Below are 14,111 nucleotides of genomic sequence, written 5' to 3'. Positions count from 1 at the left end.
TGACATGAAATCTCTAATAGAGGAAGTTCTTTGTTGATTAAAAAAATGTGGAAATTTACAAAGCTAGAAGTAGATCATATATGTTGAATTTAAATATAACTGAATTTGACTGCACATATCTATGGCATGTGTGCAGAAACTGTATTATGAAGATTGTTCATCTTATTCCTCGCTTTTATACCCAGGATAAATTTGAGATAAATTTTACTATTTAATCTAGTCACTTGACACTTAATTTGAATTTGGATACTACCACATACTATGACATGTAATGACAAAGCTTGGGGTAGCTTCACTTGGCTCAGAACCCAAACTAGTTATATAAAAAGTAAGACAGACTCAAATCAGAGGAAGAATGTGGGCTTCATTTAAAAGTTTTCTTTGACAATGCAGAAAGAACACATGGGGAAAAAATGTTGTAATATTCCCTTTTTTCTGGTGTTTTACTTTCTTAGAAAAACCAAGCCCACCGGAAAAACTTGGAGTAACAGGTATATCCAGAGATAGTGTTTCCCTGACCTGGCTGAAGCCAGAACACGATGGTGGAAGCAGGATTGTACACTATGTTGTTGAAGCACTAGAAAAGGGACAGAAAAATTGGGTGAGATGTGCGGTGGTCAAGTCAACCCATCACATTGTTTCTGGTCTGAGAGAGAACTCTGAATACTTTTTCCGGGTGTCTGCGGAAAATCAAGCTGGTCTGAGCGACCCAAGAGAGCTTCTGCTTCCTGTTCTTATTAAGGAACAACTAGGTATGTCTAATTTTACGTAGAAGCAAAATTTCAGATGGTTTGTGTTGATTTCATTTTAAGAGACCCTTTTTCACCTTCATCTACTGTATGCTTATTTTTCAGAACCACCCGAAATTGATATGAAGAATTTCCCAAGTCATACTGTATACGTGAGAGCTGGTTCAAACCTTAAAGTTGACATTCCAATTTCTGGAAAACCATTGCCCAAAGTGACCTTATCAAAAGATGGTGTCCCCCTAAAGGCAACCATGAGATTTAATACTGAGGTTACTGCTGAGAACCTGACCATCAATCTCAAAGAAAGCGTTACCACTGATGCTGGAAGATACAAGATCACTGCTGCCAACTCCAGTGGAACAACCAAAGCTTTCATTAACATCATTGTACTGGACAGGCCTGGTCCCCCAACTGGCCCTGTTGTTATTAGCGATATAACAGAAGAAAGTGTGACTCTCAAATGGGAGCCACCTAAGTATGATGGCGGAAGTCAAGTTACTAATTACATTGTACTCAAGAGAGAGACAAGTACGGCAGTATGGACTGAAGTGTCTACAACAGTTGCAAGGACCACGATTAAAATCATGAAGCTGACCACAGGAGAAGAATACCAATTCCGCATCAAGGCAGAAAACCGCTTCGGCATCAGCGATCACGTAGATTCAGCATGTGTGCTTGTCAAACTACCATACAGTAAGTTGCAAACTTTTTAAAGATCCCAGGTTTTTATTTTATTTAAGTCTCTGTATTAACCTAAGGGATTTCTCTCTTCTGTAGCAACACCTGGACCACCATCTACACCATGGGTCACTAATGTTACTCGAGAAAGCATCACCGTGGGCTGGCATGAACCAGTGTCCAATGGAGGCAGTCCAGTTATTGGCTATCACCTGGAAATGAAAGACAGAAACAGTATTTTATGGCAAAAAGCCAACAAATTGGTCATCCGCACAACTCATTTCAAAGTCACAACAATCAGTGCTGGACTTATTTATGAATTCAGAGTATATGCAGAAAATGCTGCTGGTATTGGAAAACCCAGCCATCCTTCTGAACCAGTCCTAGCCATTGATGCCTGTGGTATGTATTTTTCATGGGGAGGAGGATTCAGACTACTTAAAAATGCAACTCTTATTTCTGCAAAGCAAAATAATGTTGACGCAAGTTCCACTGACTTGCCTTCTCTTCTTACCACAGAGCCTCCAAGAAATGTCCGTATCACCGATATTTCAAAGAACTCTGTCAGTCTCTCATGGCAACAACCAGCTTTTGATGGAGGAAGCAAGATAACGGGCTACATTGTTGAGAGACGAGACCTCCCAGATGGCCGATGGACCAAGGCCAGCTTCACCAATGTTATCGAGACTCAATTCATCGTTTCTGGCTTGACACAGAATTCCCAGTATGAATTCCGTGTCTTTGCGAGGAATGCCGTTGGTTCAGTCAGCAATCCATCTGAGGTTGTAGGCCCCATTACTTGCATTGATTCTTATGGTAAGCATTTTTAGAACTTTGAATCCCAAAAGCAATTTAACTCAATGTTTGTCCATACTTTTTCTAGTCCTGATCTATAGAATATCTTTTACTATGCACCTTAATTAGATATTTAGAAGAAAGTATGTACAACAGCTAGGAGTCTCAGGAGAATTCCTTAGTATCTCCTGCTCCTTTAACTGTGAAATGTGAGATTTGGACAACACATATCTAAAGTCCCTTCCAAATTCAACCTGTTAGAATGCTTGGTATGAGTTGCTACTTTCCCTTTTCTATTTTAAACTATCAGAGTCAATAATTAAAACCATGGTTGAATGCACAGAAAATATTACCCTTAAATAAGTAAAAAACTAAACAGAGGCATTAACAATAATAGTATTAGCAATAGCTAAAATTTACTGGGTATTTTTCATGAATTCTCTCCCTTAATTTTAACAACCCTAACATTAGCCCATTCTACAGAACAGGAACTGAGGTTCAGAGCACTTATGTAACTTCCCTAACATGGAGAAGCTCATTAGTGTAGAGTGGGAATTCAAAGAGACTCCAGGACTCTCTCTATGTTGTTGTCATTCCAAAAAAAAAATACTTGGCCATTCTGGAAAACAGGAACACATTCAACTTCACAGAAGTTTCAAAATTAAAATTTCTTGAGGGTTAGATATCCTGTGATACCTTGTCTAAAAGTTCCCTGTGTTCAAGGAGTCTCTCTGGTGTCCGGGAAAAAGTATCCACTCCTGTTCTCATGCTCAGACTCGCAGGGCTGTTCTTTATGAATCAGGCTTTGTGGACACTGTTGTGAGACTGTGAAACAAGTCAAATTTAGTTCTGTTTCTCAAAAGTTCTGAGCAGCCTGGCAGAAAATCGGTCCAGTGACATATAGAGCTCTGTGAGTAAAGAACTCAGACTTTAAGAGTCAGACTTGAACGACCCAAAGTTGGATGTCAGTGAACTGCATAGGGAAAAATAGAATAGGAGATAGTCCGAGGAAAAGAAAGGAGAACCTAGGATGAGACAAAATGTATAATGCAGCTTCTTCGAGGATGTTCTCACTACCGTATCCCATCCTGTCCCAGAAATTAAACACCCGATAGACTTTAAAATACATTTCAAAGGCACTAAAGTGCCTGTGTGATTACTACAGTGTCACCGAAGGACAGAGCTTCCTCACAACCTTTATTCCCCATCTGGATAGAAGCCTGGCTTCTAAAATTTAAATGTTTAAAATAATAAATAAATAAAATTAGAACTATTATATACTTAGATATTACTTAGTAAAAGCCAATGACCTTGCTTTGATGTTGCAATTATTTTTTTCCATCCTTGTGATCTTTTAAATATTTCTCATCTGTTTTTCCCACAGGTGGACCTGTAATTGATTTGCCTCTAGAATATACAGAGGTTGTGAAATACAGAGCAGGTACATCAGTAAAGCTCAGAGCTGGCATTTCTGGCAAACCTGAGCCTACAATTGAGTGGTATAAAGATGATAAAGAGTTACAAACCAATGCACTGGTGTGTGTCGAAAATACCACCGACCTTGCATCTATACTCATCAAAGATGCAAGTCGCCTGAATAGTGGAAGCTATGAACTAAAACTAAGGAATGCCATGGGCTCAGCCTCGGCCACCATCAGAGTACAGATCCTTGGTAGGTGCTGCTGATAGGCCAATGTCATATTTTGGTTGCCTAGAACTCAGCAATTTTAAATTAGTAGCTTTTTAAAAAGTACTGACTGACATATTGTTTTATTTTTTCATTCACAGACAAACCAGGACCTCCAGGTGGTCCCATTGAATTTAAGACGGTCACCGCTGAAAAAATAACCCTTCTCTGGCGCCCTCCAGCGGATGATGGTGGTGCAAAAATCACTCACTACATCGTAGAAAAACGTGAGACAAGCCGCGTAGTGTGGTCTATGGTATCTGAAAATTTGGAAGAGTGCATCATAACAACCACCAAAATTATCAAAGGAAATGAATACATCTTCCGGGTTCGAGCCGTAAACAAATATGGAATTGGGGATCCACTGGAATCTGATCCCGTGGTAGCAAAGAATGCCTTTGGTGAGACATGAGTTCATCAGCAAACTAAAATCGAATGTTTGAAATTTTTCAAATGAATTACTCTGCTAGCTTGTATGTTTTCTCAGAATGATTTTCTTAGAATGTTTTCTTTTGTCTCACATCTCCCCTCACTGTCATCTTTGTCACAAGGGAAAGGATAGTCAGTGAAACTACTATACTATACTCTTGCATAGGATTTGAAGATTGAAAGGTAGAATTTATCAGTGATGTCAATCCTTCAAACTCATTTTTTCCTTTTTCTTTCTAAATAGTTACTCCTGGGCCTCCAGGCATACCAGAGGTAACCAAGATTACCAAGAATTCAATGACTGTTGTCTGGAGCAGGCCAGTTGCAGATGGTGGCAGTGAAGTAAGCGGCTATTTCCTTGAGAAAAGAGACAAGAAGAGTCTAGCATGGTTTAAAGTCTTAAAGGAGACGATCCGTGACACCAGAGAGAAAGTGACCGGACTAACGGAAAACAGTGACTACCAATACCGAGTTTGTGCTGTAAATGCTGCTGGTCAGGGTCCATTTTCTGAACCATCTGACTTCTACAAAGCTGCCGATCCAATCGGTAAGTGCTCATCAACGCAGCATCTTCATCTATGTCTCCTTCATGTCCCTAAATTGTACATGACCATGTAATCACTGAGTGTAATTCTGGTCATTCCAGACCCTCCAGGCCCACCAGCTAAGATAAGAGTAGCAGATTCAACCAAATCCTCCATCACTCTTGGCTGGAGTAAACCCGTCTATGACGGAGGCAGTGCTGTTACTGGATACGTTGTTGCGATGAGACAAGGAGAGGAAGAGGAATGGACTATTGTCTCTACCAAGGGAGAAGTCAGAACCACAGAATATGTGGTATCGAACCTGACACCTGGAGTCAACTACTACTTCCAGGTGTCTGCTGTAAACTGTGCTGGACAAGGAGAACCTATAGAAATGACTGAACCTGTGCAAGCTAAAGATATACTTGGTATGTACCTACTCGTATGGTTGTGTTTGTTTTTTTTTTTTAATGAGAGTGCGTCTAGGAAATCATTCATTTTCTTGCTTTAAAATTCAAAATGTATGTCCATTTTATGTCTACAGAGGAACCAGAGATTGACCTAGATGTGGCTCTCAGAACCTCTGTTATAGCTAAAGCTGGTGAAGACGTACAAGTGTTGATTCCCTTCAAAGGCAGACCTCCACCTACTGTCACATGGAGAAAAGATGAGAAGAATCTTGGCAGTGATGCCAGATACAACATTCAGAACACTGATTCATCTTCATTACTCATCATTCCTCAAGTCACTCGCAACGATACAGGGAAATATATTCTCACAATAGAAAATGGCGTTGGTCAAGCAAAGTCTTCCACTGTGAGCGTTAAAGTGCTGGATACACCAGCCGCCTGCCAGAAACTACAGGTGAAACATGTTTCTCGAGGCACAGTCACTCTGTTCTGGGATCCTCCTCTCATTGACGGAGGATCTCCCATAATCAATTATGTCATTGAAAAGAGGGATGCCACCAAGAGAACATGGTCTTCAGTGTCACACAAATGTACCAGTACAACCTTTAAGATAACAGATTTGTCAGAGAAAACTCCATTCTTCTTCAGAGTTCTTGCAGAAAACGAAATTGGAGTTGGGGAGCCCTGTGAAACTACAGAGCCAGTGAAGGCTGCTGAAGTCCCAGCTCCTATCCGTGATCTTTCCGTGAAAGACTCGACAAAGACATCTGTCACCCTGAGCTGGACCAAGCCTGACTTTGATGGTGGTAGCATCGTCACAGAATATGTTGTGGAAAGGAAAGGGAAAGGTGAACAAACATGGTCACATGCCGGCACAAGTAAGACCTGTGAAATTGAAGTTACCCAACTTAAGGAACAGTCAGTCCTGGAATTCAGAGTATCTGCCAAAAATGAGAAAGGACTGAGTGATGCTGTTACTATTGGGCCAATTACAGTGAAAGAACTTGTGATTACACCTGAAGTTGACCTGTCAGATATCCCTGGGGCACAGATCGCTGTGAGAATTGGGCATAATGTACACCTCGAATTGCCTTATAAAGGAAAACCCAAACCATCTATCAGTTGGCTGAAAGATGGTTTGCCACTGAAAGAAACCGAGCATGTTCGTTTCAGTAAAACCGAAAACAAAATTACTTTGAGTATTAAGAACGTCAAGAAAGAAAACGGAGGGAAATACACCCTTATTCTCGATAATGCTGTCTGTAGAAACGCCTATCCCATTACAATCATCACACTTGGCCCACCGTCCAAGCCCAAAGGGCCCATTCGATTTGATGAAATCAAGGCTGACAGTGTCATCATGTCCTGGGATGTGCCTGAAGATGACGGAGGAGGAGAAATTACCTGTTACAGCATTGAGAAGCGGGAAACTTCACAAACTAATTGGAAGATGGTGTGTTCAAGTGTTGCCCGGACAACTTTCAAAGTTCCTAATCTGGTCAAAGATGCTGAATACCAGTTTAGGGTTAGGGCGGAAAATAGATACGGAGTCAGCGAGCCACTTGTCTCAAACATTATTGTGGCGAAACACCAATTCAGGATTCCTGGCCCCCCAGGAAAGCCAGTTGTATACAACGTGACTTCTGATGGCATGTCACTAACTTGGGACGCTCCAGTTTATGATGGTGGTTCAGAAGTTACTGGATTCCATGTTGAAAAGAAAGAAAGAAATAGCATCCTCTGGCAAAGAGTTAATACATCACCAATATCTGGAAGAGAATATAGAGTTACGGGACTCATGGAAGGCCTAGATTACCAGTTCCGCGTATATGCTGAAAATTCTGCTGGCCTAAGCTCTCCCAGTGACCCAAGCAAATTTACTTTAGCTGTTTCTCCAGTAGGTAAGTAACTGAATATTTCTGGAATATATCTAATTCAGCAACTGAATATCCTACTACAAACACACACTGCTTTTCTTCCACTTATCTGCTCCTCACCTATCTTCTGTCCACTCTCGAGAGCTAGTCGAGTAAAGCTAAGGGAATGATTTTAAGTCAGTCTAATAATGTCAAGTTCTTTTTAAAGCTTAGCTACAAAAAAAATATGAAATTAAAATTAGCTTGTTTTTTTCTTCCACTGTGAATGAATTGATGATAAAAATGGATTACAGAAATGATAGAGTTAATTTCCATACTTTTTCAGACCCTCCTGGCACTCCTGACTACATTGATGTCACCCGGGAAACCATCACACTTAAATGGAACCCACCCCTGCGTGACGGGGGCAGTAAGATTGTGGCCTACAGCATTGAGAAACGGCAAGGGAGTGATCGCTGGGTCAGATGCAACTTTACTGACGTCAGTGAATGTCAGTACACAGTCACAGGACTTAGTCCTGGGGACCGATATGAGTTCAGAATAATTGCAAGAAATGCCGTCGGTACCATAAGTCCACCTTCACAGTCTTCTGGCATTATCATGACAAGAGACGAAAATGGTGAGCATTTCCAACTGATTGCCAAACACGCTTAAGAGCAGTCACGTTTTTTAAAGATACCTTTGGCCCCAGTCTATAACGGGAACGGGAACACCATTTCATATAGATTTCCCAGGACTGCTATGTGGATGAATTAGATTTTCTACCTTTCAGATAAAAAGAGGGAAAAAAAATTAACTAATTAGCATTGATTCTTTTTAGCATGGTTATTGTTTCACTCTGTTGCCATATAAATAGCATACAAATGGGAAGGAGTTTTGAGTTTTGTAATTCCAGTCCTTTATAATAAAAACACTCTCAAGAATAACTGTCCAGCTTTTCTGAAGTTACTAAAATACAGCACAACCCTGTGGTACAGTCCTCACCTTGCTTGAGTGCAGCTGATGACCTCCTACAGGAACTTGTTTGAATATACAGCAGCATTAGGAAGTAAATGATCTATAAATATCTTCTAATTACAAATGGCAATGCAAGATTAATAACACGATAGACATAAAAAGGGGATGACTTCGTAGCATGCACATGTTCTGCCCCATAATCTCGATTCTCAATTCTCAATCCTGCTTTCACAACAAGCTTTGGTAACACAGGATATACATTATCCTTCCAGGCTTTAGGATATGGTGCTAATGAAAAACATGCTTACGTTTTTATCTAGCCAAACTAATGCATATTATTTCTATATCTTTTATAGTTCCACCAACTGTAGAGTTTGGCCCTGAGTACTTTGATGGTCTCATTATTAAGTCTGGAGAGAGCCTCAGAATTAAAGCTTTGGTGCAGGGACGGCCAGTACCTCGAGTAACTTGGTTCAAAGATGGAGTAGAAATTGAAAAGAAGATGAATATGGAAATAACTGATGTCCTAGGATCCACCAGCCTTTTTGTTAGAGATGCTACCCGGGACCATCGTGGTGTATATTGTGTGGAAGCCAAAAATGCATCTGGCTCCTCAAAAGCAGAAATTACGGTGAAAGTACAAGGTACTTGTGAAACAACTTCTTAATTTTATAATTTATAGGACTTGGGTTAGAGACATGCCTGATTGTAATTTAAGGGGCAAGGAAAAATTAACTCTGGAACCTTTTCTTACAGACACACCAGGAAAAGTAGTTGGGCCAATAAGATTCACCAATATCACTGGCGAGAAGGTGACCCTGTGGTGGGATGCTCCTGTCAATGACGGCTGTGCTCCCGTCACTCACTACATCATTGAGAAACGGGAAACCAGCAGACTTTCTTGGGCACTAATTGAGGATAACTGCCAGGCCCACAGCTATACTGCCACCAAACTAATAAATGGCAATGAATACCAATTCCGTGTTTCTGCAGTTAACAAGTTTGGTGTTGGGAGGCCGCTTGATTCTGACCCAGTAGTTGCTCAAATACAATACAGTAAGTATCTGTTGTTTTTCTAAGGGGTACCATGTCGTAAGATTAACTTCCAATCCACATGTCTAATTTGTCTTAATTTTACAGCTGTTCCTGATGCCCCCGGCACTCCAGAACCTAGTAATGTAACCGGCAATAGCATTACCCTGACATGGGCGAGGCCAGAATCAGATGGTGGCAACGAAATTCAACAATACATCCTTGAAAGGAGAGAAAAGAAAAGCACACGATGGGTAAAAGTGATCAGCAAACGACCAATCTCTGAGACGAGATTCAAAGTCACTGGTCTGATAGAGGGCAATGAGTATGAATTCCACGTCATGGCTGAAAATGCAGCAGGAGTGGGACCTGCAAGTGGTATCTCAAGACTAATCAAATGTCGAGAGCCGGTCAGCCCACCAAGTGCTCCCACTGTGGTCAAGGTGACCGACACGTCCAAGACAACTGTGAGCTTAGAATGGTCTAAGCCAGTGTTTGATGGCGGCATGGAAATAATTGGATATATCATTGAAATGTGCAGAGCTGACTTAGGAGACTGGCAAAAGGTAAATGCAGAGGCATGTGTGAAAACGAGATACACAGTCACTGACCTGCAAGCAGGTGAAGAATACAAATTCCGGGTTAGTGCCATCAACGGTGCCGGAAAAGGAGAGAGCTGCGAAGTGACCGGCGCAATTAAAGCAGTTGACCGATTAGCAGCTCCTGAGTTAGACATTGATGCAAACTTCAAGCAGACCCATATTGTTAGAGCTGGGGCCAGTATCCGCCTCTTCATTGCCTACCAGGGTAGACCGACTCCTACGGCTGTGTGGACCAAGTCTGACTCCAACCTGAGCATTCGGGCTGACATCCACACAACAGACTCCTTCAGCACCCTCACTGTGGAAAACTGCAACAGAAATGATGCAGGGAAATACACCCTTACCGTAGAAAACAACAGTGGTAGTAAGTCAATCACATTCACTGTAAAGGTGCTAGACACTCCAGGCCCACCTGGCCCAATCACTTTCAAGGATGTGACCCGCGGATCTGTTACACTGATGTGGGATGCTCCTATCCTTGACGGGGGTGCCCGAATCCATCATTATGTGGTAGAAAAACGAGAAGCAAGTCGTCGTAGCTGGCAGGCTATCAGTGAAAAATGCACTCGTCAGATCCTCAAGGTCAGTGACCTGGCAGAAGGCGTTCCATACTATTTCCGTGTTTCTGCCGAAAATGAGTACGGTGTGGGTGAACCCTATGAAATGCCAGAACCAATCGTAGCCACAGAACAGCCCGCTCCACCTAAGAGACTAGACATCATTGACACGAGCAAATCATCGGCAGTCTTAGCATGGCTTAAACCCGACCATGATGGAGGCAGCCGGATCACTGGCTACCTTCTCGAAATGAGACAAAAGGGATCTGACTTCTGGGTCGAGGCTGGTCGCACCAAACAGATGACTTTCACAGTGGAGCACCTGGTTGAGAACACCGAATACGAATTCCGTGTGAAGGCCAAGAATGATGCTGGCTACAGCGAACCCAGGGAAGCCTTCTCCTCCGTCATCATCAAGGAGCCTCAAATTGAGCCCACTGCTGATCTCACTGGAATTACTAATCAGCTCATAACTTGCAAAGCAGGAAGCACATTTACCATTGATGTCCCAATCACTGGTCGTCCTGCTCCCAAAGTAACATGGAAGCTTGAAGAAATGAGACTTAAGGAGACAGATCGAGTGAGTATCACAACAACAAAAGACAGAACCACCCTGTCTGTGAAGGATAGCATGAGAGGTGACTCTGGAAGATACTTCTTGACCCTGGAAAATACAGCTGGTGTTAAAACATTTACCATCACAGTTGTGGTCATTGGAAGGCCAGGCCCAGTAACTGGCCCCATTGAGGTCTCATCTGTCTCGGCTGAATCGTGTGTCCTGTCATGGGCTGAACCTAAAGATGATGGAGGCACTGACATTACCAATTACATAGTTGAAAAGCGTGAATCGGGTACAACAGCTTGGCAGCTTGTCAATTCCAGCGTCAAGCGCACTCAGATTAAAGTCACTCATCTCACAAAATACATGGAATATTCTTTCCGGGTCAGTTCAGAGAACAGATTTGGTGTCAGCAAGCCTCTAGAATCAGCACCAATAATTGCAGAGCATCCATTTGGTGAGAAAAATAAAAATATTTCAAACTTCATTATTAAGTATTTCCCCTGAATTTTATAAAATCGTATTCATATTTGATGCCTTTGTTTGTATTTAGTCCCGCCAAGTGCTCCTACCAGACCTGAAGTCTACCACGTGTCTGCCAATGCCATGTCCATTCGTTGGGAAGAACCTTACCATGATGGTGGCAGTAAAATCATTGGCTACTGGGTTGAGAAGAAAGAACGGAACACCATTCTTTGGGTGAAAGAAAACAAAGTGCCATGCTTAGAGTGCAACTACAAAGTGAGTGGTTTGGTAGAAGGACTTGAATACCAGTTCAGAACATATGCACTCAATGCTGCAGGTGTTAGCAAAGCCAGTGAAGCTTCAAGACCTATGATGGCTCAAAACCCAGTTGGTATGTATCAAAATTGAATGGGTACATAAGTTTATCATCATCATCGACACTAGAATTCAGAGTTGTGTTTTTTTTAACTTGACTTTCGCATCCCTTCCAGATGCACCAGGAAGACCAGAGGTGACAGATGTCACAAGATCAACAGTGTCACTGATTTGGTCTGCCCCGGTTTATGATGGTGGCAGCAAGGTGGTGGGCTACATCGTAGAGCGTAAGCCCGTCAGTGAGGTTGGAGATGGTCGCTGGCTAAAATGCAACTATACCATCGTATCCGACAATTTCTTCACTGTGACTGCTCTCAGTGAAGGAGACACTTATGAATTCCGTGTGTTGGCTAAGAATGCAGCAGGAGTAATTAGCAAAGGATCAGAATCCACAGGCCCTGTCACTTGCAGAGATGAATATGGTAAAAATAATAATAATAATAAAATATAATCAATGTACTCCTTTTAAATGATCACAATTTTTGTGAAAATAAATGGTCCTATATTTAATCATAATCATTCTGTCTATGATAGCTCCACCCAAAGCTGAACTGGATGCCAGATTACAGGGTGACCTGGTTACCATCAGAGCAGGCTCAGATCTCGTCCTCGATGCTGCAGTTGGTGGCAAACCTGAACCCAAAATTATCTGGACCAAAGGGGACAAGGAACTAGATCTCTGTGAAAAGGTCTCTTTGCAGTATACAGGCAAGCGTGCAACTGCTGTGATCAAGTTCTGTGACAGAAGTGACAGCGGAAAATACACACTAACAGTGAAGAATGCCAGTGGGACCAAGGCTGTGTCTGTCCTGGTCAAAGTTCTTGGTAAGCCTGTCAGATGTTCTTTTAGTTTGTATAGCATTTTCATGTGTGGGTAGAAAAAAAACATCTGAATCACTGCTTACCATTCACACCTGTTTCAGATTCCCCCGGCCCATGTGGAAAGCTCACTGTCAGCAGAGTGACAGAGGAAAAGTGCACTTTAGCCTGGAGCCTTCCTCAGGAAGATGGAGGGGCAGAAATAACTCACTACATCGTGGAAAGACGAGAGACTAGCAGGCTCAACTGGGTGATCGTTGAAGGCGAATGCCCAACCCTGTCCCACGTTGTTACCAGACTCATCAAGAACAATGAATACATATTCCGAGTGCGGGCAGTGAACAAATATGGCCCTGGTGTGCCTATTGAATCAGAGCCAATTGTAGCCAGAAACTCATTCAGTGAGTATTAACACTCTGCAACAACTTGGTAGTTAAATATAATGGGATCGGGGGTGAGGGGGACTGTCCTATCAATAGTGATTTTGTATAATTCTGACCATCCTCACTTTCATAAAAATATAAACAGCTATTCCATCACAACCGGGCATACCCGAAGAAGTTGGGGCCGGCAAAGAGCATATCATCATCCAGTGGACAAAACCTGAATCTGATGGTGGTAATGAGATCAACAACTATCTAGTAGACAAACGTGAGAAAAAGAGCCTGCGCTGGACACGTGTCAACAAAGACTACGTGGTATATGATACCAGGCTGAAGGTGACTGGCCTCATGGAAGGTTGTGATTACCAGTTCCGGGTCACCGCGGTGAACGCTGCTGGTAACAGTGAACCCAGCGAAGCTTCCAACTTCATCTCATGCCGAGAACCATCATGTGAGTTCTAAGAATCAGACACAAACCTAATGCCCATTAAAACCATGTTACAAATTTTCCAATATACCATTTCTAAGAACCTCTAGAATTTATGAATGATCTAGAAAAGAATATGCTTATTGGAGGGATCTTAAATATAGCTAGGCCAGAACATTTTAACCACTACTTTTGTTGATAAGTTGGCAGTTACATCGCTAAAAATTATCACAGTATTTTCCAGTCTATGAAAAAATAAATTATTTGACAACCAATATGAAAGAGATATATTTTGTGAATATTCCTAAGAATGGGAAAAATGTGGCATGTGATAATAATTACTAAAAAGTAAAAAGATGTCTTGTTTAAGAAGAGCATAAAGGTTAGTATTCTAACAAGTGCCTAACAAAATTGTCACAAGAGCTTCAAAAATAAGTGGCAAATCCTTGTACAAAAAGTGTTTGAGCCTGACTAAAAAGAATAAAACACTGTGACTGAATAGTGGAAGAAGAGGAAACCACTTTGCATACTCAGTAGAAACACAGAGGTGACAAGTGATACTAACGCTGTGGGAGCTGAGTGACTAAGGGAAAGTGCCTGAGAACAGGTATTTTTAAGCAATGAGCGGAGCTAGAAGAATCCAACATAGCTAGCCAAAGTAGCAGAAAGAAAACATTTACCTTTCTAAGGAAATGTAATTTTTTAAATAAAATAATAATGATGTTGATATATGAATAATAATGATATAGCATTCAGCGCTGTCCTATAATATCAGAAGAGCCCAGG

At 41.8% G+C, this 14,111-nt stretch overlaps 1 protein-coding gene across 5 annotated transcripts in view; it reads left to right on the top strand.

Moving 5' to 3' along the window:
* TTN (titin) overlaps positions 1-14,111 on the top strand; it is a 274,456-nt gene that overhangs the window by 241,029 nt on the left and 19,316 nt on the right. For all 5 annotated transcript variants that reach the window (XM_044242432.1, XM_044242430.1, XM_044242431.1 and 2 more), the window contains 18 exons: positions 456-752; positions 855-1,442; positions 1,527-1,829; positions 1,947-2,243; positions 3,607-3,894; positions 4,011-4,310; positions 4,583-4,885; positions 4,985-5,290; positions 5,407-7,173; positions 7,475-7,768; positions 8,463-8,750; positions 8,863-9,162; positions 9,247-11,313; positions 11,410-11,712; positions 11,813-12,118; positions 12,231-12,521; positions 12,620-12,916; positions 13,044-13,349. In XM_044242432.1, coding sequence (XP_044098367.1) covers positions 456-752; positions 855-1,442; positions 1,527-1,829; positions 1,947-2,243; positions 3,607-3,894; positions 4,011-4,310; positions 4,583-4,885; positions 4,985-5,290; positions 5,407-7,173; positions 7,475-7,768; positions 8,463-8,750; positions 8,863-9,162; positions 9,247-11,313; positions 11,410-11,712; positions 11,813-12,118; positions 12,231-12,521; positions 12,620-12,916; positions 13,044-13,349 — 8,901 coding nt within the window. The remainder of the gene's footprint in view (positions 1-455; positions 753-854; positions 1,443-1,526; positions 1,830-1,946; positions 2,244-3,606; positions 3,895-4,010; positions 4,311-4,582; positions 4,886-4,984; positions 5,291-5,406; positions 7,174-7,474; positions 7,769-8,462; positions 8,751-8,862; positions 9,163-9,246; positions 11,314-11,409; positions 11,713-11,812; positions 12,119-12,230; positions 12,522-12,619; positions 12,917-13,043; positions 13,350-14,111) is intronic.

This window comes from Neovison vison, chromosome 3 (assembly GCF_020171115.1).
Source record: "Neovison vison isolate M4711 chromosome 3, ASM_NN_V1, whole genome shotgun sequence".
Taxonomy (NCBI): domain Eukaryota; kingdom Metazoa; phylum Chordata; class Mammalia; order Carnivora; family Mustelidae; genus Neogale; species Neogale vison.
This window is presented reverse-complemented; position numbering and strand designations above follow the sequence as displayed.